The 24,131-nt window shown below is 48.9% G+C and overlaps 1 protein-coding gene across 3 annotated transcripts in view; it reads left to right on the forward strand.

Moving 5' to 3' along the window:
* The window catches only part of LOC140396398 (nuclear transcription factor Y subunit beta-like), a 60,101-nt gene that overhangs the window by 5,757 nt on the left and 30,213 nt on the right, over positions 1 to 24,131 (forward strand). For 2 of the 3 annotated variants that reach the window (XM_072484985.1, XM_072484986.1), the window contains exon 2: positions 16,758 to 16,829. The exons of the other annotated variant lie outside the window; for it this stretch is intronic. In XM_072484985.1, coding sequence (XP_072341086.1) covers positions 16,773 to 16,829 — 57 coding nt within the window. In that variant the 5' untranslated portion in view covers positions 16,758 to 16,772. The remainder of the gene's footprint in view (positions 1 to 16,757; positions 16,830 to 24,131) is intronic. 3 annotated transcript variants of the gene reach the window in all.

Consider the following 24,131-nt stretch of genomic DNA (forward strand, 5'->3'; position numbering starts at 1 on the left):
GACCACAAAGACAAACAGATCGGAAGCACCTGCTCTTTTATGATAGTTGTAGACGACTGGTTAGATCACAGCTGGAGGAGAGTCTGAATGTTGAAGTGGCTTCACACATTGGTAGAAGAGCTCAGGAAGATGCTGAGGGCCTTGAAACAATGTTGTTTTAAATGCTCTCCTGTTGAGCACTTCTGAAGCATCTACTCTTTATTGTATTGTGAGGCAGCACTGCTAACCACTGTGCTGCCGTGCCGTCTTGTCACAGCAGTCAATTTGCACATGATGGGTCAATATTTGCCAGGACACTAGGGAGAACTCCCCTGCTGTTTTTTGAATAGTCCCCACGGAATCTTTTACACCCACCTGCAAGGGAAGACGGGGCTTAATTTCATTGTTACCTCCAGAAGAAGGCATCTACCAGAGTGCAACACTCCCTCAGTAGTGAAGGCACGGCCACCAACGGCGGAGTGATTAAAATCGGGGATAGCCATACGAACATATGAATTAGGCCACCCAGCCCCTTGAGCCTGCACCACCCTTTAATAAGATCATGATTGATCTGCTTGTAACCTCACATTCCTGCTTACCCCCTTTCAAACTTCATCCATTTGTATATCAAGAATCTACCTGCCTCTGTCTTAAAAGTTTTCAGACACTGCTTTCTCCGTCTTTTGAGGAAGAGAGTTCCAAAGACTCACGACTGAGAGAAAATGAAATCCTCATCTCTGTCTTAAATGGGCAGCCCTTTTAAACAGTGACCCCCTAGGTCTAGATTCTGCACTGTGTGATGCTTGTGTGTTCTGGTCTGAAAGTTACAGATAGGCGGTTTTCTAAATGAAGATTTATTTGGGCAATGTGAATCTGACAAAGTACCATTCCTCTTAATGAGATATTCATCTGCACAGTTGAACTTTTTTCGATTCTGCCTGAGTTATGAGAAGGATACACAATATTTATAATTCCACGAAGAATCATTTGTCACTTCTTTACCGATTTACATTTTCCTCCTCCAGAATCTGTATTAACCTGAGACTTTGCCTTTTCAAAATGGATATCACACCCTGCAGACAATCTGAATGACCTTTGCTTAAAGCTCTTATCTCTTCAAGCTGTTTTTTGGGTTGGAATTTAGCTGCATTGGTGCTCGTATGATTAGCGTGCTTGTTTGTTTGCTTTATTTGTGATACAAATCTCTACAAATGGTGAAGAAGAATTTCACGTGAGTATACGAAGCGGTGCACATATTCACTTCAGTGTGGACATGTTGGTTTGCTCATAATCCAAATTAGAATGAGATTGGATTCAGCAATAACATCTCAAATGTAGAGCACCTTTAACATCTTCACATGCTGCATTGTCAAGCAGAATATGACACTGCTTCACATAAGCAGATAACCAAAAACTTAGTCAAAGATGTTTTAAGAAGCATCGCAAAGGAAGAAAGGAAACCAGATAATTTTAGGGAGAATATTCTTGGTCTTAGGACCGCGGCACCTGAAGGCACGGCCACCAACGGCGGAGTGATTAAAATCGGGGATAGCCATACGAACATATGAATTAGGCCACCCAGCCCCTTGAGCCTGCACCACCCTTTAATAAGATCATGATTGATCTGCTTGTAACCTCACATTCCTGCTTACCCCCTTTCAAACTTCATCAATTTGCATATCAAGAATCCACCTGCCTCTGTCTTAAAAGTTTTCAGACACTGCTTTCTCCGTCTTTTGAGGAAGAGAGTTCCAAAGACTCACGACTGAGAGAAAATGAAATCCTCATCTCTGTCATAAATGGGCAGCCCTTTTAAACAATGACCCCCTAGGTCTAGATTCTCGCACAAGAGGAAACATCCTCTTCACATGCACCTTGTGAGACCCCCTCAGGATCTTGTATGTTTTAACCAAGTCACCTCTTACCCCTCTAAACTCCAACGAATATCGAACTCCATCAGACAAACTGCTCATTCCAGTTATTAGTCCAGTTGATGTTCTCTAAAGTGTTTCCAGTCCCTTTACATCCTTAAATAAGGAGACCAACACTACACAGTATTCTGAATGTCTCACCAATACCCTGTATAACTGAAGCATTACCTCTCTACTTTTGTATTCAATTCCCTTTGCAATAAACAATAGCATTCTATTAGCTTTCCTAATTGCTTGCTGTACCATGAGGTCAGAATAAGAGAAAGTGGGCGGCACGTGGCACAATGGTTAACATTGCTGCCTACGGCGCTGAGGACCCCGGGTTCGAATCCCAGCCCTGGGTCACTGTCCGTGTGGAGTTTTCACATTCTCCCCGTGTCTGTGTGGGTTTCACCCACACAACCCAAAGATGTGCAGGTTAGGTAGATTGGCCACGGTAAATTGCCCCTTAATTGGAAAAAAATAATTGGGTACACTAAAATTATTTTAAATAAGAATAAGTACATATCTATCTGTTTTGGGTGGGGGGGGGAGGCCATAGATTTGGTCATGCTAGGGAGGTTGAAGCCAAGAAAGGATTTGAAGCAAAGGTGAGAATTTTAAAATTGAGGCATAGCTAAACCGAGAGCTAATGTAGTCCAGTGAGCATAAAGGTGGAAAGACTTGGTGAAAGTTAGGACACATGCAGCAGAGGTTTGGGATGATCTCAAGAGGTTAGAAACTCTGAGCCACTGGTGCCTTGGAATAATCCACATTTGGAATCTACAACATTTGCTAACTAATCCTCAGTATTCTTAGAATTACGTTGGCAAATTTAGGATCGTCAGTCGGGCTTGGTGCGGTCAGCTAGCTCAGTTGGCTGGTTCATGATGTGGAGCATTGCCATCAGTGTGGGCTCGATTCCCGCACTGGCTGAGGTTATGCATGAAGGCCCCACCTTCTCCCTCGCCTGAGGTGTGGTGACCCTCGGGTTAAATCACCACCCCCTAATCAGCTCTCAAAGGGGAGAGCAGCCTATGGTCCTCTGGAACCGTGGCAATATTTACATTTAACTGGAATCTATATATTCTAATACATAGGATGCTGTTTTTTGCAGACATAAAGAACTCGTACACACATTGCGCCTGCAACTAAACAAAATAAATGCACCATGCACTAGTTTGTTCCTCAGTGCAATGTCTTTTTTTTAAATATATTTATTAAGAATTTTTAAACAAAATTTTCAACCTTACAAACAACCACCCCCCCGTAACACAAAAGAAAGAAAGTTTGCGTAGCAAGACATGAACTTGGCAAGTCAATATGATACAGAACTTTGTACATTGGATTCCTCCCGTACATTTCAGTCCTCCGGATCATTCATGTATTTTCTTGCTCAAATGCCCCCCCCAGAACCCCCCCCCCCCCCGGTTGCTGCTGCTGCTGTCCAACCTTCATCTAACGCTCCGCGAGATAGTCTAGGAACGGTTGCCACCCGCCTGTAGAACCCCTGCACAGACCCTCTCATATCATTTATCCAGGCTTCCACGCTGGGGGGGTTTGCCCCCTTCCACATTAACAAGATCCTTCGCCGGGCTACTAGGGACGCAAAGGCCAGAATACCGGCCTCTTTCGCCTCCTGCACTCACGGCTTGTCCGCTACTCCAAATAGTGCTAGCCCCCAGCTTGGCTTGACCCGGACTTTCACCACCTTAGATATTGTTCTCGCAACTCTCCTCCAGAACCCCTCCAGTGCCGGGCATGACCAAAACATATGGACATGGTTCGCCGGGCTTCCTAAGCACCTCCCACATCTGTCTTCCACCCCAAAGAACCTACTCAGCCTTGCCCCCGTCATGTGCGCTCTGTGAACTACCTTAAACTGTATCAGGCTGAGCCTGGCACACGAGCAAGAGGAATTAACCCTACTTAGGGCATCAGCCCACAGCCCCATCTCAATCTCCTCCCCCAGCTCCTCTTCCCATTTACCCTTCAGCTCCTCTACCAAAGCCCCCCCCCCCCCCTCTTTCATCTCCTGGTATATCGCCGACACCTTGCCCTCTCCGACACATATGCCCGAAATCACCCTGTCTTGAATCCCCTGTGACGGGAGCAGCGGGAATTCCCTCACCTGCCGCCTCACAAACGCCCTTACTTGCATGTACCTGAAAGCGTTTCCCGGGGGTAGCCCAAACTTCTCCAGCGCCCCTAAGCTCGCAAACGTCCCATCAATGAACAGGTCCCCCATTCTTTTAATCCCTGCCCTATGCCAGCTCTGAAACCCCCGTCCATCCTTCCCGGGACAAACCGATGGTTGTCTCTGATCGAGGACCACACCGAGGCTCCCATCGCACCCCTGTGCCGTCTCCACTGCCCCCAGATCTTTAGCGTTGCCGCCACCACCGTGCTCGTGGTGTACCTTGTCGGCGAGAGCGGCAGCGATGCCGTCACCAGCACCCCCAGGCTCGTTCCTTTGCAGGACGCCATCTCCAACCTCTTCCATGCCGCCCCCTTTCCCTCCATCCCCCACTTACGGATCATCGCAACGTTGGCTGCCCAATAGTAGCCACCCAGATTCGGCAACGCCAGCCCTCCTCTATCCCTACTTCGCTCCAGGAACCCCCTCCTTACCCTCGGTGTCTTACTCGCCCACACAAAGCTCATAATGCTCCTGCCTACCCTCTTAAAAAAGGCCTTGGTGATCACAATTGGAAGGCATTGAAATACAAAAAGAAACCTCGGAAGGACCACCATTTTAATCGACTGTACCCTGCCCGCCAGCGAGAGCGGCAACATGTCCCACCGTTTAAAGTCCTGCTCCACCAGCCTCGTCAAGTTAAGTTTGTGCAGGGCCCCCTAGCTACCTGGATCCCCAAGTATCGAAAGCTCCTATCCGCCCTCCTCAGCGGTAGGTCGTCTATCCCTCTTCCCTGATCCCCCGGATGCACCACAAAGAGCTCGCTCTTCCCTACATTGAGCTTATAGCCCGAGAAGTCCCCAAACTCCCTTAGGATCTGCATGACCTCCACCATCCCCTCCACTGGGTCCGCCACATACAGCAACAGGTGGTCTGCATACAGCGACACTCGATGCTCCTCTCCCCCTCGGACCATCCCCCTCCATTTCCCAAACTCCCTTAATGCCATGGCCAACGGTTCAATTGCTAGTGCAAACAAGGGGGACAGGGGGCACCCCTGCCTCGTCCCTCGATACAGCCGAAAATAGTCCGACCTCCGCCGATTCGTAACCACACTCGCCACCGGGGCTCTATGTAGGAGTTTAACCCAACTGATACACCCCTCGCCAAACCCAAACCTCCGCAACACTTCCCAGAGATACTCCCACTCCACTCGGTCAAAGGCCTTCTCCGTGTCCATAGCTGCCACTATCTCTCCCTCCACCGATGGCATCATTATCACATTTAGGAGCCTTCGCACATTGGTATTTAGCTGCCTACCCTTTACGAATCCTGTCTGGTCCTCGTGTATCACCCCCGGGGCACAGTCCTCAATCCTCGAAGCCAACATTTTTGCCAGCAACTTAGCATCTACGTTGAGGAGCGAGATCGGTCTGTACGACCCGCATTGCAGTGGGTCCTTATCCCGCTTCCGGATCAAAGAGATCGTCGCCTCCGACATTGTCGGGGGCAGGGTCCCCCCCTCCCTTGCTTCATTGAAGGTCCTTACCAGCAACGGGGCTAACAGGTCTACATACATCCTATAGAACTCCACTGGGAACCCATCCGGCCCCGGGGCCTTCCCTGCCTGCATGCTCCCCAGTCCTTTAACCAGCTCCTCCACCCAATTGGCGCCCCCAAACCAGCCACCTCCCGCTCCTCCACCCTCGGGAACCTCAGTTGGTACAAGAATCGTCGCATCCCCTCTTTTCCCCCTGGGGGCTGGGACCTATACAGCTCTTCGTAAAAGACCTTGAATGCCTCATTCACTTTCACCGCACTCCGCACCGTAGTTCCCCTACCATCCTTGACTCCACCTATTTCCCTCGCTGCCATCCTCTTACAGAGCTGATGTGCCAGCATCCGGCTCGCCTTCTCCCCATATTCATACATTGCCCCCTGTGCCTTTCTCCACTGTGCCTCTGCCTTTCCTGTGGTCAACAGGTCGAACTCCGTCTGGAGACTTCGTCTATCCCTGAGTAGCCCCTCATCAGGGGCCTCTGCATAGCTCCTGTCCACCCTTAAAATCTCCCCCACTAACCTCTCCCTTTCCCTGCCCTCTCTCTTCTCCCTATAAGCCCTGATGGAGATTAACTCTCCCCTGACCACCGCCTTCAGTGCGTCCCATACTACTCCCACCTGCACCTCCCCGTTGTCGTTGGCCTCCAGATATCTTTCAATGCACCCCCGCACCCTCCCACACACTTCCTCGTCTGCCAGCAGTCCCACATCCAACCGCCACAACGGGCGTTGGTCCCTCCTCCCCCAGCTCTAGCTCCAACCAATGCGGGGCGTGGTCTGAAATGGCTATGGCCGAATACTCCGTTCCCTCCACTTTCGGGATCAATGCCCTGCCCAGAACAAAAAAATCTATCCGGGAGTAGGCCTTATGTACATGGGAGAAAAAAGAAAATTCTCTGGCCAAAGGCCTGGCAAATCTCCACGGATCTACTCCCCCCATCTGATCCATAAGCCCCCTGAGCACCTTGGCCGCAGCCGGCCTCTTCCCCGTCCTAGATCTGGAACGATCTAATGCTGGGTCCAACACCGTGTTGAAATCCCCACCCATTAACAAGCTCCCTACCTCCAAGTCTGGAATACGCCCCAACATCTGTTTCATGAATCCAGCATCGTCCCAGTTCAGGGCGTATACATTTACCAATACTACCCCGTCCCCTGCAACCTACCGCTCACCATCACGTATCGGCCTCCATTGTCCGCTACTATGTTCTTGGCCTCAAACGACACCCACTTCCCCACCAGTATTGCCACCCCTCTATTCTTCGCATCCAGCCCCGAATGGAACACCTGTCCTACCCATCCCTTCCTTAACCTGACCTGATCTGCCACCTTCATATGCGTCTCCTGAAGCATGACCACGTCTGCCTTCAGTCCCTTTTTAAAAATATATATATTTTATTCAAATTTTTCGGCCAAACAAAACAATACAAAGGTTTTCCTTTTTACAACAATAAAACAATATAAATAACAGTGACCGTTTTAACAAGTAAATAAATAATATATAAACTAAATGGCAACTGCCATAACAAAAATAATAACTCTCCAGAAATAAAATCAAACAATTCAATATACATAACCAAGTACAAATATCTATACAAAAACACCCCTGAGGACCCACCCGAGCCCCCCTCCCCCCTGGGTTGCTGCTGTTACCTTCCCATTTCCTTTATCGTTCTGCGAGGTAGTCAATGAACGGTTGCCACCGCCTGGTGAACCCTTGAGCCGAACCCCTTAGTGCGAACTTTGTCCGTTCTAGTTTTATAAACCCTGCCATGTCATTTATCCAGGTCTCCACACCCGGGGGTTTGGCTTCCTTCCACATAAGCAATATCCTTCGCCGGGCTACCAGGGACGCAAAGGCCAAGACATCAGCCTCTTTCGCCTCCTGCACTCCCGGCTCTTCTGCAACCCCGAATATAGCCAACCCCCAGCCTGGCTCGACCCGGACCCCCACCATCTTCGAAAGCACCTTTGCCACCCCCACCCAGAACCCCTGCAGTGCCGGGCATGACCAAAACATGTGGGTGTGGTTTGCTGGGCTTCTCGAGCATCTCCCACACCTATCCTCTACCCCAAAAAATTTACTGAGCCTTGCTCCGGTCATATGCGCCCTGTGCAAAACCTTGAATTGTATCAGGCTTAGCCTGGCGCACGAGGACGACGAGTTTACCCTACGTAGGGCATCAGCCCACAGCCCCTCCTCAATCTCTTCCCCCAGCTCTTCTTCCCATTTCCCCTTCAGCTCATCCACCATAATCTCCCCCTCGTCCCTCATTTCCCTGTATATATCCGACACCCTACCATCCCCCACCCATGTCCCTGAGATCACTCTATCTTGAATCTCCTGCGTCGGGAGCTGCGGGAATTCCCTCACCTGTTGCCTCGCAAAAGCCCTCAGTTGCATGTACCGAAATGCATTCCCTTGGGGCAACCCAGATTTTTCCGTCAGCGCTCCCAGACTCACAAACGTCCCGTCTACGAACAGATCTCTCAGTTGCACAACCCCAGCTCTCTGCCATGCTCCAAATCCCCCATCTATTCTCCCCGGGTCAAACCTATGATTATTTCTTATCGGGGACCGCACTGAGGCTCCCATCCTTCCCCTATGTCGTCTCCACTGCCTCCAAATTTTTGGCGTTGCCACCACCACTGGACTTGTGGTGTATTTCTTCGGGGAGAACGGCAACGGCGCCCTCGCCAGTGCTTGTAGGCTGGTTCCTTTGCAGGACGCCATCTCCAATCTCTTCCACACCGCTCCCTCCCCTTCTCCCATCCACTTACACACCATTGAGATATTGGCGGCCCAGTAGTATTCACTTAGGCTCGGTAGTGCCAGTCCCCCCCCATCCCTGCTACGCTGCAAGAACCCCCTCCTCACTCTCGGGGTCTTCCCGGCCCACACAAAACTCATGACACTTTTCTCAATTTTCTTGAAAAAAGCCTTCGTGACCATCACCGGAAGGCACTGAAACACAAAAAGGAATCTTGGGAGTACTACCATTTTGACCGTCTGCACCCTACCCACCAGTGACAGGGGCACCATGTCCCATCTCTTAAAATCCTCCTCCATCTGTTCCACCAATCGTGTTAGATTAAGCCTATGTAAGGTTCCCCAACTCCTGGCTATCTGAATCCCTAAGTACCGGAAATCTCTTGTTACCTTCCTCAGCGGTAAATCATCTATTCCCCTGCTCTGCTCCCCCGGATGCACCACAAACAACTCACTCTTCCCCATATTCAATTTGTACCCCGAAAATTCCCCAAACTCCCTGAGTGTCTGCATTATCTCAGGCATCCCCTCCACTGGGTCCGCAGCATACAGCAATAAATCATCTGCATACAATGATACCCGGTGTTCTTCTCCTCCCCTGAGTACTCCCCTCCACTTCCTGGAGCCCCTCAGTGCTATGGCCAGGGGCTCAATCGCCAATGCAAACAGTAACGGAGACAGGGGACACCTCTGCCTCATCCCTCTATGAAGACGGAAGTAGTCAGACCTCTGCCTGTTCGTGACCACACTCGCCACCGGGGCCCTATACAGCAGCTGTACCCATCCAATAAACCCTTCTCCAAAACCAAATCTCCTCAGCACCTCCCACAGATAGTCCCACTCCACTCTGTCGAATGCTTCCTCAGCGTCCATCGCCACCACTATCTCCGCCTCCCCTTCTGGTGGGGACATCATCATTACCCCTAGCAACCTCCGTATGGTCGTGTTCAGCTGTCTCCCCTTAACGAACCCAGTTTGATCCTCGTGGACCACCCACGGGACACAGTCCTCTATCCTCGTCGCCATCACCTTGGCCAGGAGCTTAGCATCTACGTTTAAAAGGGAAATGGGCCTGTAGGACCCACACTGCAGCGGGTCTTTTTCCTTCTTCAAAAAGAGCGATATCGTCGCCTCCGACATAGTCGGGGGCAACTGCCCCCTTTCCCTGGCCTCATTAAAGGTTCTCGTCAAAAGCGGGGCCAGTAGGTCCATATATTTCCTATAAAATTCCACCGGGAATCCATCCGGTCCCGGGGCCTTCCCCGCCGGCATGCTCCCAATCCCTTTTACCACCTCCTCCATCTCAATCTGTGCTCCCAGTCCCTCCCTCTCCTGCTCCTCCACCTTCGGGAATTCCAGCTGATCCAGGAAACACATCATTCCCTCCTTCCCTTCCGGGGGCTGAGCCTTATATAACCTCTCTTAGAATACCTTGAACACCCCGTTCACTCTCTCCGCTCCCTGTTCCATCTCGCCCTCCTCATCTCTCACCCCACCTATCTCCCTCGCTGCTCCCCTCTTCCTCAATTGGTGGGCCAGTAGCCGACTCGCCTTCTCTCCATACTCATACTGTACACCCTGTGCCCTCCTCCACTGTGCCTCTGCCTTACCCGTGGTCAGCAGGTCAAATTCCACATGTAACCTTTGTCTTTCCCTGTACAGTCCCTCCTCCGGTGCCTCTGCATATCGCCTGTCCACCCTCAAAAGTTCTTTCAACAATCGCTCCCTTTCTTTACCCTCTTGCTTCCCTTTATGTGCCCTTATGGATAGCAGTTCCCCTCTGACCACCGTCTTCAACGCCTCCCAGACCACTCCCACCTGAACTTCTCCATTGTCATTAAGCTCCAAGTACCTTTCGCTACACCCCCTCACCCTTAAACATACCCCCTCATCCGCCAATAAGCCCATACCCATTCTCCAGAGTGGGTGCTGTTCTTTTTCCTCTCCTACCTCCAGGTCTACCCAATGTGGAGCGTGGTCCGAAATGGCTATGGCCGTATACTCCGTCCCTGTCACCTTCGGAATCAGTGCCCTTCCCAAGACAAAAAAGTCTATCCGTGAGTATACTTTGTGAACATGGGAGAAAAATGAGAACTCCTTACTCCTAGGCCTACTAAATCTCCAGGGGTCTACCCCTCCCATCTACTCCATGAAGTCCTTGAGCACCCTGGCCGCTGCCGGCCTCCTCCCGGTCCTGGACCTCGACCGGTCCAGCCCTGGATCAAGCACCGTATTGTAGTCTCCCCCCATTACCAACTTTCCCGCCACCAGGTCCGGGATACGTCCCAACATACGCCTCATAAAATTTGCATCATCCCAGTTCGGGGCATATACGTTCACCAGAACCACAGCCTCCCCTTGCAATCTGCCACTCACCATCACATATCTACCCCCACTATCCGCCACTATGGTCTTTGCCTCAAACAGTACCCGTTTCCCCACTAAGATAGCCACCCCCCTATTCTTCGCATCTAAACCCGAATGAAACACCTGCCCCACCCATCCTTTACGTAGTCTGACCTGGTCTATCAGTTTCAGATGCGTCTCCTGCAACCACATCTGCCTTTAATTTCTTTAGGTGTGCGAGTACCCGTGCCCTTTTAATCGGCCCGTTCAGCCCTCTCACGTTCCACGTGATCAGCCGGGTTGGGGGGCCCTTTATCCCCCCCCCCTGTCGACTAGCCATCCCCTTTTTTAACCCAGCTCCTCACCCGGTTCCCACGTACCCGTATATCCCCCCGACGGTGCCCTCCCGCCTCGACCACCCCATCCCATAACAGCTCCCCCTTCTCCTTAGCAGCAGCAACCCAGTTAACCCCCCCCGCTAGATCCCCTTCTAGCGTAGTTGCACCCCCCATGTTGCTCCCAAACGTCAGCGAACTCTGGCTGACCTCGGCTTCCCCCCTTGTCCTCGGCCCCCACTGTGCGAGGCCCCCTCCTTCCTGCGTCCCTGTTCCCGCCACAATTACCATAGCGCGGGAACAAAGCCCGCGTTTCCCACCCGACCCTGCCCCTAATGGCCGGCGCCCACAGTTCCTCATACTCCCCCCCCCCCCCCCCCAACATGGGGAAGAGAGAAAAGTTACAGGATCACAGAATTAACAAATTGAAAAATCATCCCCCCCCCCCCCCTTCCCCTTCCTCCCCCACATAATCACCCCACCACTTTGTCCCAGAAGCTCTTTCTCTCGCCAGACTATACCAGCTTCTCGTCCACAATGAATGTCCACGCTTCTTCTGCCGTCTCAAAGTAGTGGTGCTTCCCTTGATGTGTGACCCACAATCTCGCCGGTTGCAACATTCCAAATTGGATCTTTTTGTGAAGCACCGCCTTAGCCCGATTGAAACTTGCCCTCCTTCTCGCCTCCTCCGCACTCCAATCCTGGTATGCGAGGATCACCGCGTTCTCCTACCGACAGCTCCGAGTTTTCTTCGCCCATCTGAGGACCATCTCTCTGTCATTGTAGCGGAGAAACCTCACCACTATAGCTCGAGGTATTTCTCCAGCCTTTGGTCTTCGCGCCAGAACTCGATAAGCTCCCTCCACCTCCAAAGTGCCCGTCGGGGCCTCCGATCCCATTAGCGAGTGAAGCATCGTGCTCACATATGTCCCGACGTCCGCCCTTTCTGCGCCTTCGGGAAGACCCAGGACTCTTAAATTCTTCCTCCTCGAATTATTCTCCAGTGCTTCCAACCTTTCCACACACCTTTTGTGCTGTGCCTCGTGCGTCTCTGCCTTCACCACCAGGCCCTGTATTTCATCTTCGTTTTCAGCAGTCTTTGCCTTCACGACCCGAAGCTCCAGCTCTTGGGTCCTCTGCTCCTCCTTTAGCCCTTCAATCGCCTGTAGTATCGGGGCCAACAGCTCCTTCTTCAACTCCTTCTTCAGCTCTTCCACACAGCGCCGCAGGAACTCTTGTTGCTCCGGGCCCCATAACAAATGGCCACCTTCCGACGCCATCTTGCTTTGAGCTTCCCTTCCTTGCCGCTGCTCCAGAGGATCCTCCGTAATCCGGCCGCTATCCTCTCCCTTTTCCATGCGTGTCCGGGGGGATTCCCTTCTGGTTTACCGCACAGTGTTTTTGGCCGTTTAAATTGCCGTTGGGGCTCCTATTAAGAGCCCAAAAGTCCGTTCCAACGGGAGCTGCCGAAACGTGCGACTTAGCTGGTCATCGCCGCACCCGGAAGTCCTGCCTTCAGTCCCTTTAAGTGCGCGAACACTCGGGCCCTCTGAACCGGCCCATTTAGGCCTCTCACATTCCACGTGATCAGCCGGATTGGGGGGCTACCCCATCCCCGAGTCTCACCTCCCTCCAGCACCGACGCCCTCATTCCCCACTATCTCATCAAAAGAAAAAATAACTCTTCCCCCATCCCCATCCATCATCCCACCCGTGAAACATTCTTTACCCATATTTACAACCCCATATAAAGTCAACATCTCCCCCATAACCACAGCCCCTCAGTTCGAGTCCAATTTTTCGGTTTGGATAAAGGTCGAAGCCTCTTCTGGCGTTTCGAAGTAGTGGTGTCGGTCCTGATAGGTGACCCATAGTCGCGCAGGCTGCAGCATTCCGAATCTCACTCTTTTTTTTTTATGCAGCACCGCCTTGGCCCGGTTGAAGCCCGCTCTCCTCTTTGCCACCTCCGCACTCCAGTCCTGGTAGACTCGGATCACCTCATTCTCCCATCTACTGCTCCGCACCTTCTTGGCCCATCTCAGGACACTCTCTTTGTCCACGAAGCGATGGAACCTCGCCACTATCGCCCTTTGTTGGGCCTCCTCGCCAGGACCCGGTGAGCCCCTTCTAGCTCCAGGGGGCTCGGAGAGACCTCCGCACCCATCAGCGAATGGAGCATTGTGCTCACGTACGCCCCGGCATCAGCCCCCTCCACTTCTTCGGGGAGACCGAGAATCCGGAGATTCTTCCTCCTCGACCTGTTCTCCAGTACCTCGAGTCTCTCGGCCCACCTCTTGTGCACCGCCTCGTGCGCCTCCATCTTTACCGTTAGGCCCAGGATCTCGTCCTCGTTCTCATTAGTTTTATCCCTCACCTCACAGAGCTCCACCGCCTGGGTCTCCTTCAGCCCCTCGATTGCCAACAGCATTGGCGCCAGCACCTCCTTTTTAAGCTCCTCCATGCAGCGCCTGAGGAACTCCTGCTGGTCTGGCCCCCATGCTGCTCGATCTCCGTCCTCCGCCATCTTGGTTTCTCCCCCTCATTTTTGCCGCTGCTCCAAAGCCTCTTTCTCCGTCGCTCCACCGCTAATCCCCGCCATACGACGTAAGGGGGGACCTTACTTCACCTTCCCACACGGGATTCAATCAAAAAATTTCCGTTGGGGCTCCTCCGGAGAGCCCAAAAGTCCGTTAAAGCGGGAGCTGCCGAAATGTGCGGCTTAGCACCGCATCGCCACAACCGGAAGTCCTCAGTGCAATGTCTTGACCAATCAGAGTCAAGCTGCTTGGTTTAAATTTCAAAACATTGCTTGATATTTAACTATCAGTTACCACTGTTGCATTTCCATTGCAATGCTTCTACCAATCACAGTCCACTTGCCAATCAATCAGCACTCGTACATAATACTTCCTCCTACCTCCCCTGGACCATGATCAGACCACTGAACATCAAGCCATTATCTCCAACACCGTTAGTGACCTCAGTTCCTCTGGGTGCCTTTCCCCTATGGCTTCCAACCTCATAGTCTCCCAATCCCAGACAGCCCGCTTTTACTTACTTTCCAAAATCCACAAAAAGGACTGTCCCAGCAGGCCCATTGTGTCAGCATGCTCTTGCCCCACCAAACTTATTTCCTCTTATCTTGACTCCATCCTCACTCCTCTGGTCCATTCCCTCCCCACTTACATCCGGGATTCCTCTGATGCCTGCGTCACATTGACAGCTTCCAGTTCCCGGGCCCTAACCGCATCCTAGTCACCATGGATGTGCAATCCCTCCACACCTCCATCCCACACCAGGATGGCCTGAGAGCTCTTCGCTTCTTTCTCGAAGAGGCCCGGCCAATTCCCATCCACCACCACTCTCCTCCGCCTGGCTGAACTCGTTCCATCTCTCAACAACTTTTCCTTTAACTCATCTCATTTCTCCAAATCAAGGTGTAGCAATGGGTACCTGCATGGGTCCTAGCTATGCTTGCCTTTTTATGGGGTATGTGGAACATTCCTTGATCCAGGCCTATCCGGGCCCCCTCCCACAACTCCTTTACCGATACATTGATGACTATTTTGGTGCCGCGCCATGCTCTCGCCCGGACCTGGAAAAATTCATCAACTTCGCTTCCAGTTTCCACCCCTTCATCACTTTCACCTGGTCCATCTCAGACACTTCCCTTCTCTGATCTTTCTGTCTCCATTTCCGGCAATAGACTATCCACTAATATACACTACAAGCCCACTGACTCCCACAGCTATCTGGACTACAGCTCTTCGCACCCGACACCCTATACGGACTCCATCCCTTTCTCTCAACTCCTTCGCCTCCGTCGCATTTGTTCCGATGATGCCACTTTCCAAAATGGTGCTTCGAAACTGTGTTCCTTCTTCCTCAACCGTGATTTCCCACCTACAGTTGTGGACAGGGCCCTCAACAGTGTGCGGTCCATCCCGTGCGCCACTACCCTCGCCCCCTCCACTCCCTCTCAGAACAAGGATAGAGCCCCTTGCTCTCACATTTCATCCCACCAGCCTCCGTATGCAAAGCATAATCCTCCGCCATTTTCGCCAACTCCAGCGTGATGCCACCACCAAACACATCTTCCCTTCACTCCCTTCTGTCAGTATTTCGCAGAGACATTTCCCTCCGAGACAATCTAGTCCACTCATCCACCATACCCAGTACCTCTCCCATCACCCATGGCACCTTCCCATGCAATCGCAGAAGGTGTAACACCTGCCCCTTTACCTCTTCCATGCTTAACATCCCAGGCTCAAATTAAGTTCCAGATTAAGCAGTGTTTCACTTGCATCTCTTCCAATTTGGTATACTGCATTCGCTGCTCCCAATGTGGCCTCCTCTATATCGGAGAGACAAAACGCAGACTGGGTGATCGCTTTGCTGAGCATCTTTGGTCTGTGCGCATTCAGGACCCTGACCTTCCTTTTGCTTGCCATTTTAACAAATGGGCTGCTCCCATGCCCACATGCCTGTACTTGGCCTGCTGCAATGTTTCAGTGAAGCTCACCGCAAATTGGAGGAACAACATCTCATCTTCCGGTTAGGCACGCTACAGCCTTCCGTCCTGAACATCGAATTCAACAACTTCAGATGATCAGCTCTACCCCACCTCGACCCATTTGTTTTCATCCCATTTCATTTTAACTGTCTTTTACGCTTTCTTTCTTAATATATATTTAATTCCCCCCCCCACCCCCCAATCCTATCCACCTTTCCTTCACCTTTCTCCTCTTTGCTTCCCCTTCCCCATCCCCCACATCTACAGTTCATCCTCTGATGTTAGTTTCCCTGCTGCTTGACCTTTCACATCTTTTGTTCTCTCTGGGGACTGCCATTAGCACCCGGTTTCCCTGGGTTTCTGTGGCTATGACTCATCTTTCATTCTCACTCCACAGTATAAATATTTCCCACTTTCTCTGTCTGTTAGTTTTGATAAAGAGTCATCGGACTTGAAACGTTAGCTCTTTTCTCTCCCTACAGATGCTGCCAGACCTGCTGAGATTTTCCAGCATTTTCTCTTTCGTTTCACCACTCATACATAATATATTTTATGATTTCACTTGCATTGTATTCTTTCGAATGTCCTAATGAAAGATGAAAAGCTTCTACAAATTTTCTTTTCAGTAGTATAGTCAAGTCTTGAGGCAACAGAAGCACAGATCAAGGTTTCAGCAGCAGGTGAGCTGGGGCCAGGACAGAGGTGATCTTACAGAAGTGAAAATAGGCTGCCTTGGTGATGGTAATGAATATCTGATAGGTAGCTCATCACAGTCAAATATGACAATGTTGCGAGCAGTCAGGTTGAACCTCAGACAGTTGCCGGGAGAGATCGAGGAGGTTGGTGGTTAGAGAACAGGTGGAACCGGAAGAAAATAACCTTGTTCTTCTTGATACTTATAAGGAAGGAACATCTGCTCATCACGCAAGCAATGGGACAATTTAGAGAGCAGATAGAGAGGTGGTGGAAGCAGATTTGAGTGCCATCAGTGTACTGTGGAAATGAATGCTGTGTTTTCGGATGATACGACTAGGAATAGCATGTAGATGCAAAACAGAAAGCAGTTGAGGATTGATCCTTGGGGGAGACCTGGGGTCATTGTGCAGAAGCAAGATGAAAAGCCATTGCAGATTTTTAAACGAGCAATCTTTGATGCATAAAGTGGATTATCTACATCTCCTAATATCACAATCATTCTCTCTTCCAGCATAAAGAGTTTCAAATGAGTGCAGCCATGGAAATGCACAGCAGGCTATCAGTATCTAGGGAGGAAAGGCAGGTTAGAATTTTTGGTATATGAAATTCAAACTGAAAATGTTGCCGTTTGACCTAAAATATTGAGCTCTTTTTTCTATCTTTGCAACGCTGACAGGGCAGTTGTGTATTCTCAGCATTTTCAGCACCTTTATTTTCAGATTTCCAGCATTGTTTTCTTTATCTTTATTTGAATTCTGTGGGAGAGATTAGTTACATGCTTTTGTCATTGCGATATGCCTCTGCTACGATATGACTCTGCAATTTCTTATTAAAAATACATATGGAATTTTACAGTCAATCAACAGCATTTTTATTAGATTTCACAACAGGATTTGAGTATCAAGATTTTCTGTTTGTGTTGAACTGCAATTTCTTAAGTCAAAATGCCATTATCTGTACAGGTTAACCAACAATTCACAGCAGTCAGTGTATCATGGGAATAAGTACAGAACCCTGAAAAAACACGGGTCAGTTGACATCTAAAGAGAAAATCAAAGCACAGTGCTGGAAAAACTCAGCCAGTCTGGCAGCATCAATGGAGAGAGAAACGGGAGTTCACGCTTCGAGTCCGTATACTTGAAACGTTAACTCTGTTTCTCTCTCCACAGATGCTACCTGACCTGAGGTCTTCCAGCATTTTCTGTTTTATTTCCAGATTTCCAGAATCCGCGGTAGGCTATGATGATGTGGGCTTGTTGTGTTTGTCAGAACAAGGATGAAAAGCTCAGTGGAGCTTTTGGTGTGGTTTGGTGTCTAGGATAATCGTTAAAAAAAGGTCCATTGACAAGTGCTGGCACTTTGAGTGGGTACCCTTTATCAAAACATTGACTGGACTTTATGGTCAGTGGTGAAGCAACAATGTTCTCAGCTGACCTCAAAGAAAGCTGCCCACAAAGATCTAGCAATCTCTGGCATCCCCTTGCCCAACATCATGTTGAATATGGTGCCAGGTTAGGGGACAAGGTAAGCAGCCAATCAAATTAAAGAATTCTCACAGGCAGCAAACAGTAAAAAAACAATGAATGCCTTCATTCAATTTTACAGAAAGACACGGAAGACAGCATGGCATTTAGGTCGAAGTTAAAACATTGGACAAACATTTATCATTTTGAAAATGTGTGGGATTTCTTAGTGGAGAAAATGCAACATTCAACAAATATAAAATTACTGTCAGGGCCATAATTAGCCGTAATTATGAACTTAGTATGTTGTTAAAAAAACCCAGTTACACCCTCATTCAACAAGGTGCAATTTTTCCAAGAGTTTTCGTAGTGGGACGAAGAGCTACAGTGTTGAATTTCTTGTCTGTTCAGTTAGTTCCTGTTTATTGCTGCGCGTGTGTGTGTGGGGGGGGGATCTTAACAGTGAAAAAGTGTAGAACACTTTTGGATTTCCACGTTTTGGATTTCCACATTTAACAGTGCATAAATGGATAGAACATAGAACATTACAGCGCAGTACAGGCCCTTCTGCCCTCGATGTTGCACCGACCTGTGAAACCACTCTAAAGCCCATTTACACTATTCCCTTATCGTCCATATGTCTATCCAATGACCATTTGAATGCCCTTAGTGTTGGCGAGTCCACTACTGTTGCAGGCAGGGCATTCCACGCCCTTACTAATCTCTGAGTAAATAACCTACCTCTGACATCTGTCCTATATCTATCTCCCCTCAATTTAAAGGTATGCCCCCTCGTGCTAGACGACATCATCCGAGGAAAAAGGCTCTCACTGTCCACCCTATCCAATCCTCTGATCATCTTGTATGCCTCAATTAAGTCACCTCTTAACCTTCTCTCTAATGAAAACAGCCTCAAGTCCCTAAGCCTTTCCTCATAAGATCTTCCCTCCATACCAGGCAACATTCTGGTAAATCTCCTCTGCACCCTTTCCAATGCTTCCACATCCTTCCTATAATGCGGCAACCAGAATTGCACGCAATACTCCAAATGCGGCCACACCAGAGTTTTGTACAGCTGCAACATGACCTCATGGCTCCGAAACTCAATCCCTCTACCAATAAAAGCTAACACACTGTAAGCCTTATTAACAACCCTCTCAACCTGGGTGGCAACTTTCAGGGATCTATGTACATGGACACCGAGATCTCTCTGCTCATCACACTACCAAGAATCTTACCATTAGCCCAGTACTCTGTCTTCCTGTTATTCCTTCCAAAATGAATCACCTCACACTTTTCTGCATTAAACTCCATTTGCCACCTCTCAGCCCAGCGCTGCAGCTTATCTATGTCCCTCTGTAACTTGTAACATCCTTCCGCACTGACCACAACTCCACCGACTTTAGAGTCACCTGCAAATTTACACACCCATCCTTCTACGCCCTCGTCCAGGTCATTTATAAAAATGACAAACAGCAATGGCCCTAAAACAGATATTTGTGGTACACCACTAGTAACTGGACTCCAGTCTGAACATTTCCCATCAACCACCAACCTTTGTCTTCTTCCAGCTAGCCAATTTCTGATCCAAACTGCTAAATCACCCTGAATCCCATGCCTCCGTATTTTCTGCAATAGCCTACCGTGGGGAACCTTATCAAAAGGTTTACTGAAATCCATACACACCACATCAACTGCTTTACCCTCATCCACCTGTTTGGTCACCTTCTCAAAGAACTCAATAAGGTTTGTGAGGCACGACCTACCCTTCACAAAACCGCGTCGACTATCTCTAATCAAATTATTCCTTTCCAGATGATTATGCATCCTATCTCTTATAAACCTTTCCAAGACCTTGCCCACAACAGAAGTAAGGCTCACTGGTCTATCGTTACCGGGATTGTCTCTACTCCCCTTCTTGAACAAGGGGACAACATTTGCTATCCTCCAGTCTTCTGGCACTATTCCTGTAGACAAAGTTGACTTAAAGATCAAAGCCAAAGGCTCAGCAATCTCCTCCCTAGCTTCCCAGAGAATCCTAGGATAAATCCCATCCGGACCAGGGGACTTATCTATTTTCACACTTTCCAGAATTGCTAACACCTCCTCCTTATCAACCTCAAGCCCTCCTAGTCTAGTAGCCTGAGTCTCAGTATTCTCCTCGACAACATTGTCTTTTTCCTGTGTGAATACTGATGAAAAATATTCATTTAGCACCTCTCCTATCTCCTTGGACTCCGTGCACAACTTCCCACTACCCTCCTTGACTGGCCCTACTCTTACCCTAGTCATTCGTTTAGACTCTGGAAGCTGCTGTTTCAGAGGAGTACTGGTGGTTAGTGGTGCACCATCATTACTATTACAAAAAGCATCATCTGTGAGCGTGTTAGCTCACAGTTTTACAGCAACCTGGAAGCTGGGAGAATGTTGCGATGCCAGAGCTGGCGTGTTTCAGATGAGACATTAAACCGTGGCCACATTTACCTTTTAGTAAAGGACTGTATAAAATCGCAAACCGCAACTGGATACGAAAAGCCGGTTTTGTGACCAACATTCTCTTCAGTATTCAGTAAGTGAGTCTACTTACAGCCAATCAACAGAATTAAGATGATCAGTGCGAACAGCTACACACTAAGTGTGCTCCATGCAATGGTTTGGCTTTTAATAATAGATTTTACATAGTTTCTAATCAAACTAATTGGGATAGTTTGCACTGGATTCCCCTAGAAACACTGCAAGCTAACTGACGCGGCCGACAGCAGGTTCCGACAAGGAGATCACAATATTGAATTAATACATGTCAGTTGTTAACAGTTGGTGCAGATGATGTGAGGAGGTTCAGCGTGTAACAGCATGCAGATCTTATGCGTGTGTGTTTTATGAAGCTATCTCAGTTTTCTGGCTTTGTTCTGACATTTTTTGTTTCTCGAAGGCTCTGCGAGCAATGCAGATCCCTATTGAAAACTCTTTCCACAAAATCTATTTAAACAGATAAGTATTTAAATTATGGAAGTGTAGGTGCTCCGTGTTTCTGTCTATTTTTGTGAAGGACTCTTGCTGTTGCTTTGAGCAGATAACCTAGCCTGACAGCTCACCGTAGACTTGGGAAAATGTTGCGTTGCCAGTGCTGGTGTGTTTCAGATGAGACATTAAACCGAGGCCACATTTACCTTTTAGTAAAGGACTGTAAACAATCGCAGATCGCAACTGGATATGAAGAACATAGAACATTGAACATACAGTGCAGAGGGAGGCCATTCGGCCCATCGAGTCTGCACCGACCCATTTAAGCCCTCACTTCCACCCTTTCCCCTAACCCAATAACCCTCCTAACCTTTTTTGGATACTAAGGGCAATTTAGCATGGCTAATCCACCTAACCTGCTTGTCTTTGGACTGTGGGAGGAAACCGGAGCACCCGGAGGAAACCCACGCAGGCACGGGGAGAACGTGCAGACTCCGAGACTCCGCACAGACAGTGACCCAGTGGGGAATTGAACCTGAGACCCTGGCGCTGTGAAGCCACAGTGTTAGCCACTTGTGCTACCGTGCTGCCCCCAAGAGCGGGTGTTGTGGTCAACTTTCCATTCAACTAACACACAATTAATGGGTCAATTGGTTATTCAACTCATTTACTGGTTTTGGGCCCTGCTGTATGCAAGTGACTGCCATGTAACGATGACTGCAATTTAAAATGCATTCATTGGTTGTAAAGTACTTCCGAGTTGTCCCGAATGTGAAAAACCTGTAAATAGACGTGCTTTCATTCTGATGTGTCGAAATAAAATGCCTCAGATACCACATCAGCATGAAAATGCCCAGAAATTTGTGACAGTTTTTGTGAAGGCTGCCTTAAGTCATTTTTTAAATGCGCAACCTTGTTGACTGCCTATCAACAAGATCATCTGTCTGCTACTGTAGCTCAACTGTGGTGCACTATTGCACCTCAGTACATTCCGTAGCACCGCCAATCTCCATCCCTGCCACAACATTGAAACAGTGTGTGTCTCAATCACAAATGACATTCGGGGCAGCTCAGTGGTGCAGTGGTTAGCACTGTTGCATCACTGCGCCGAGGACACGGGTTCGATCCCGGCCCCAGGTCACTATCCGTGTGGAGTTTGCACATTCTCCCCATGTCTACGGGGTCTCCCCCACAAACCCAAACAATGTCCATGGTAGGTGGATTGGGTAAAAAAGAATTGGGTACTCTAAATTTATTTTAAAAAAACAAATGACATCCAATATATTTTTTTTAAATTTAAAGTACCCAATTCATTTTTTCCAATTAAGGGGAAATTTAGTGTGGCCAATCCACCTAGCCTGCACATTTTTGGGTTGTGGGGGCGAAACCCAGGCAAACACGGGGAGAATGTGCAAACTTCACACAGACAGTGACCCAGAGTCGGGATCGAACCTGGGACCTCGGCGCCATGAGGCCGCAGTGCTAACCCACTGTGCCACCGTGCTGCCCTATGACATCCAATATGACTGTGACCATGATAAACTATCTGATCATTCTTCCTGACCTGTTATCAAGCTTTGACACATTATCCTCCACCGACCCCTCTCCATTGTCTGTCTGGTTGGAACTGTCCCCATCTTGTTCTATTCCTACCTATCCAGTTATCGCCAGGGAATTGCCTACAATAGCCTCTCTTCCCACTCTTGCACTTTTGCTTCTGAAGTTCCCCTCGGAGGTCTATCCTAATCTATCTGCTATTTCCCATCTGCATGCTGCCATGGCAATATCATCTGAAAACTGGTCAGTTTTTGTGTATACACTGATAGCGCTCAGCTTTTTCTCGTGCATAATGCTCAAGCCTGATTTGTAGAGCTTTGTGTCTGAAATACAATATTGGATGAGCAGAAGTATTCTGCGCATTAAGTTTTGGGAAAACTGAAGCTGTCATTTTCAGTTCCCATCACAAATTCTTACCTAGCCACTGACTCTATCTCTTGCACTGGCAAGTCAGGCTAAACCAAATCATTTGCAATCTTGGCATCTGAATTGATGCTGAGTTTCTGCCCCCAATTCTACATCTCGAAGACCTTCACTTCTATAATATCACCAATTCATGCTTCAGCTCATTTACTCAAACTGTAATTCCATATACCTTTAGATTTGACAATTTCAATGCTCTCCTCACTTCACCCTGTCCCCTCAATAACTTTGCACTGTCCTAACTCGCATCAATTCCTGTTCACCCATCACCCTCTGTGCTGATTAAAATTTCGACCTTGCTTTCAAATCCCTCCATGGCCGTGCCCCTTCCCTATCGCTGTTATCTGTGGTAGCCCTACAACTCGCCAAGATGTCGGCCCTCGACCTGTTCCACACCCCAATTTCCTTTTCCTTTAGGTAAGGTAAAGTCGCCATCGTCTCAGATGACCATAGGCTGTTTTCTCCTTCGAGGAGGAGAGCTGACTGATGGTGATTTAACCTGAGGAGTACCACACCACAGTCGAGTGGCAAGGTTGGGAAGGTGGTCCTTCATGAATAACTCTACCTTTACCAGCCATTCATTAGCTGCCTATGCTATAAGATCTGGAACTCCCTCCCTTAAGCTTTCTATATCTCCAAAAGGCTTCTTTGGCCGAGCTTTTGGTTACCTTGTCCGATATCGTTTGTGTGGTTTGGTGTCAGACTTTGTCTGATGAGGCTGCCTGAAGTGTTTTCTGCGATTCTGCATTAAAGAAGCTATGTAAATACATGTTACCTTCAAAAAATTCCAGTACATTCCGGATAAATTTCTCCCAGTACTTAAACCATTCGTATTGAGGGCCTTTTGAACAGCAGTTTGTTAGCCAATCCTTTCTATTTTGGTTTGTATTGGTTTCAATAATTTTCTCCGATGAATTTCTGCGTCCTGTCCTGTATTAATGTACACAGGGCCGGCACAGTGGTTAGCACTGCTGCATCACGGCACCGAGGTCCCAGGTTCGATACCGGCTCTGGGTCACAGTCCGTGTGGAGTTTGCACATTCTCCCCGTGTTTGCGTGGGTTTCGCCCCCACAACCCAAAAGATGTGCAGGCTAGGTGGATTGGCAAAGCTAAATTGACCCTTAATTGGAAAAAATGAATTGGGTACTCTAAATTTGTTTTAAAAAAAATATTAATGTACACAATTATTGCTGTGCACCTCAGTTCATCCCATCTAAAGCATGCAATCAGTGTAAGTGAGGAACTTCAGATAATATGGGTGGATGTACTATAGAATTCCCCGACTAAATAGGCTGTTCTTGTAGTCTCGTTTAGCCAGTTTGATACTCCCCACTCGGTAAGCTTTCATTGTAAACTCAACTATAGAATACCTACTGCACTTCTGGCTCACTTTGCAACAGGTGTTAAGAACATATGAATTAGGAGCAGGAGTAGGCCACTCGGCCCCTCAAACCTGCTCCGCCATTCAATAAGATCA

This window comes from Scyliorhinus torazame, chromosome 19 (genome assembly GCF_047496885.1).
Source record: "Scyliorhinus torazame isolate Kashiwa2021f chromosome 19, sScyTor2.1, whole genome shotgun sequence".
Classification (NCBI taxonomy): domain Eukaryota; kingdom Metazoa; phylum Chordata; class Chondrichthyes; order Carcharhiniformes; family Scyliorhinidae; genus Scyliorhinus; species Scyliorhinus torazame.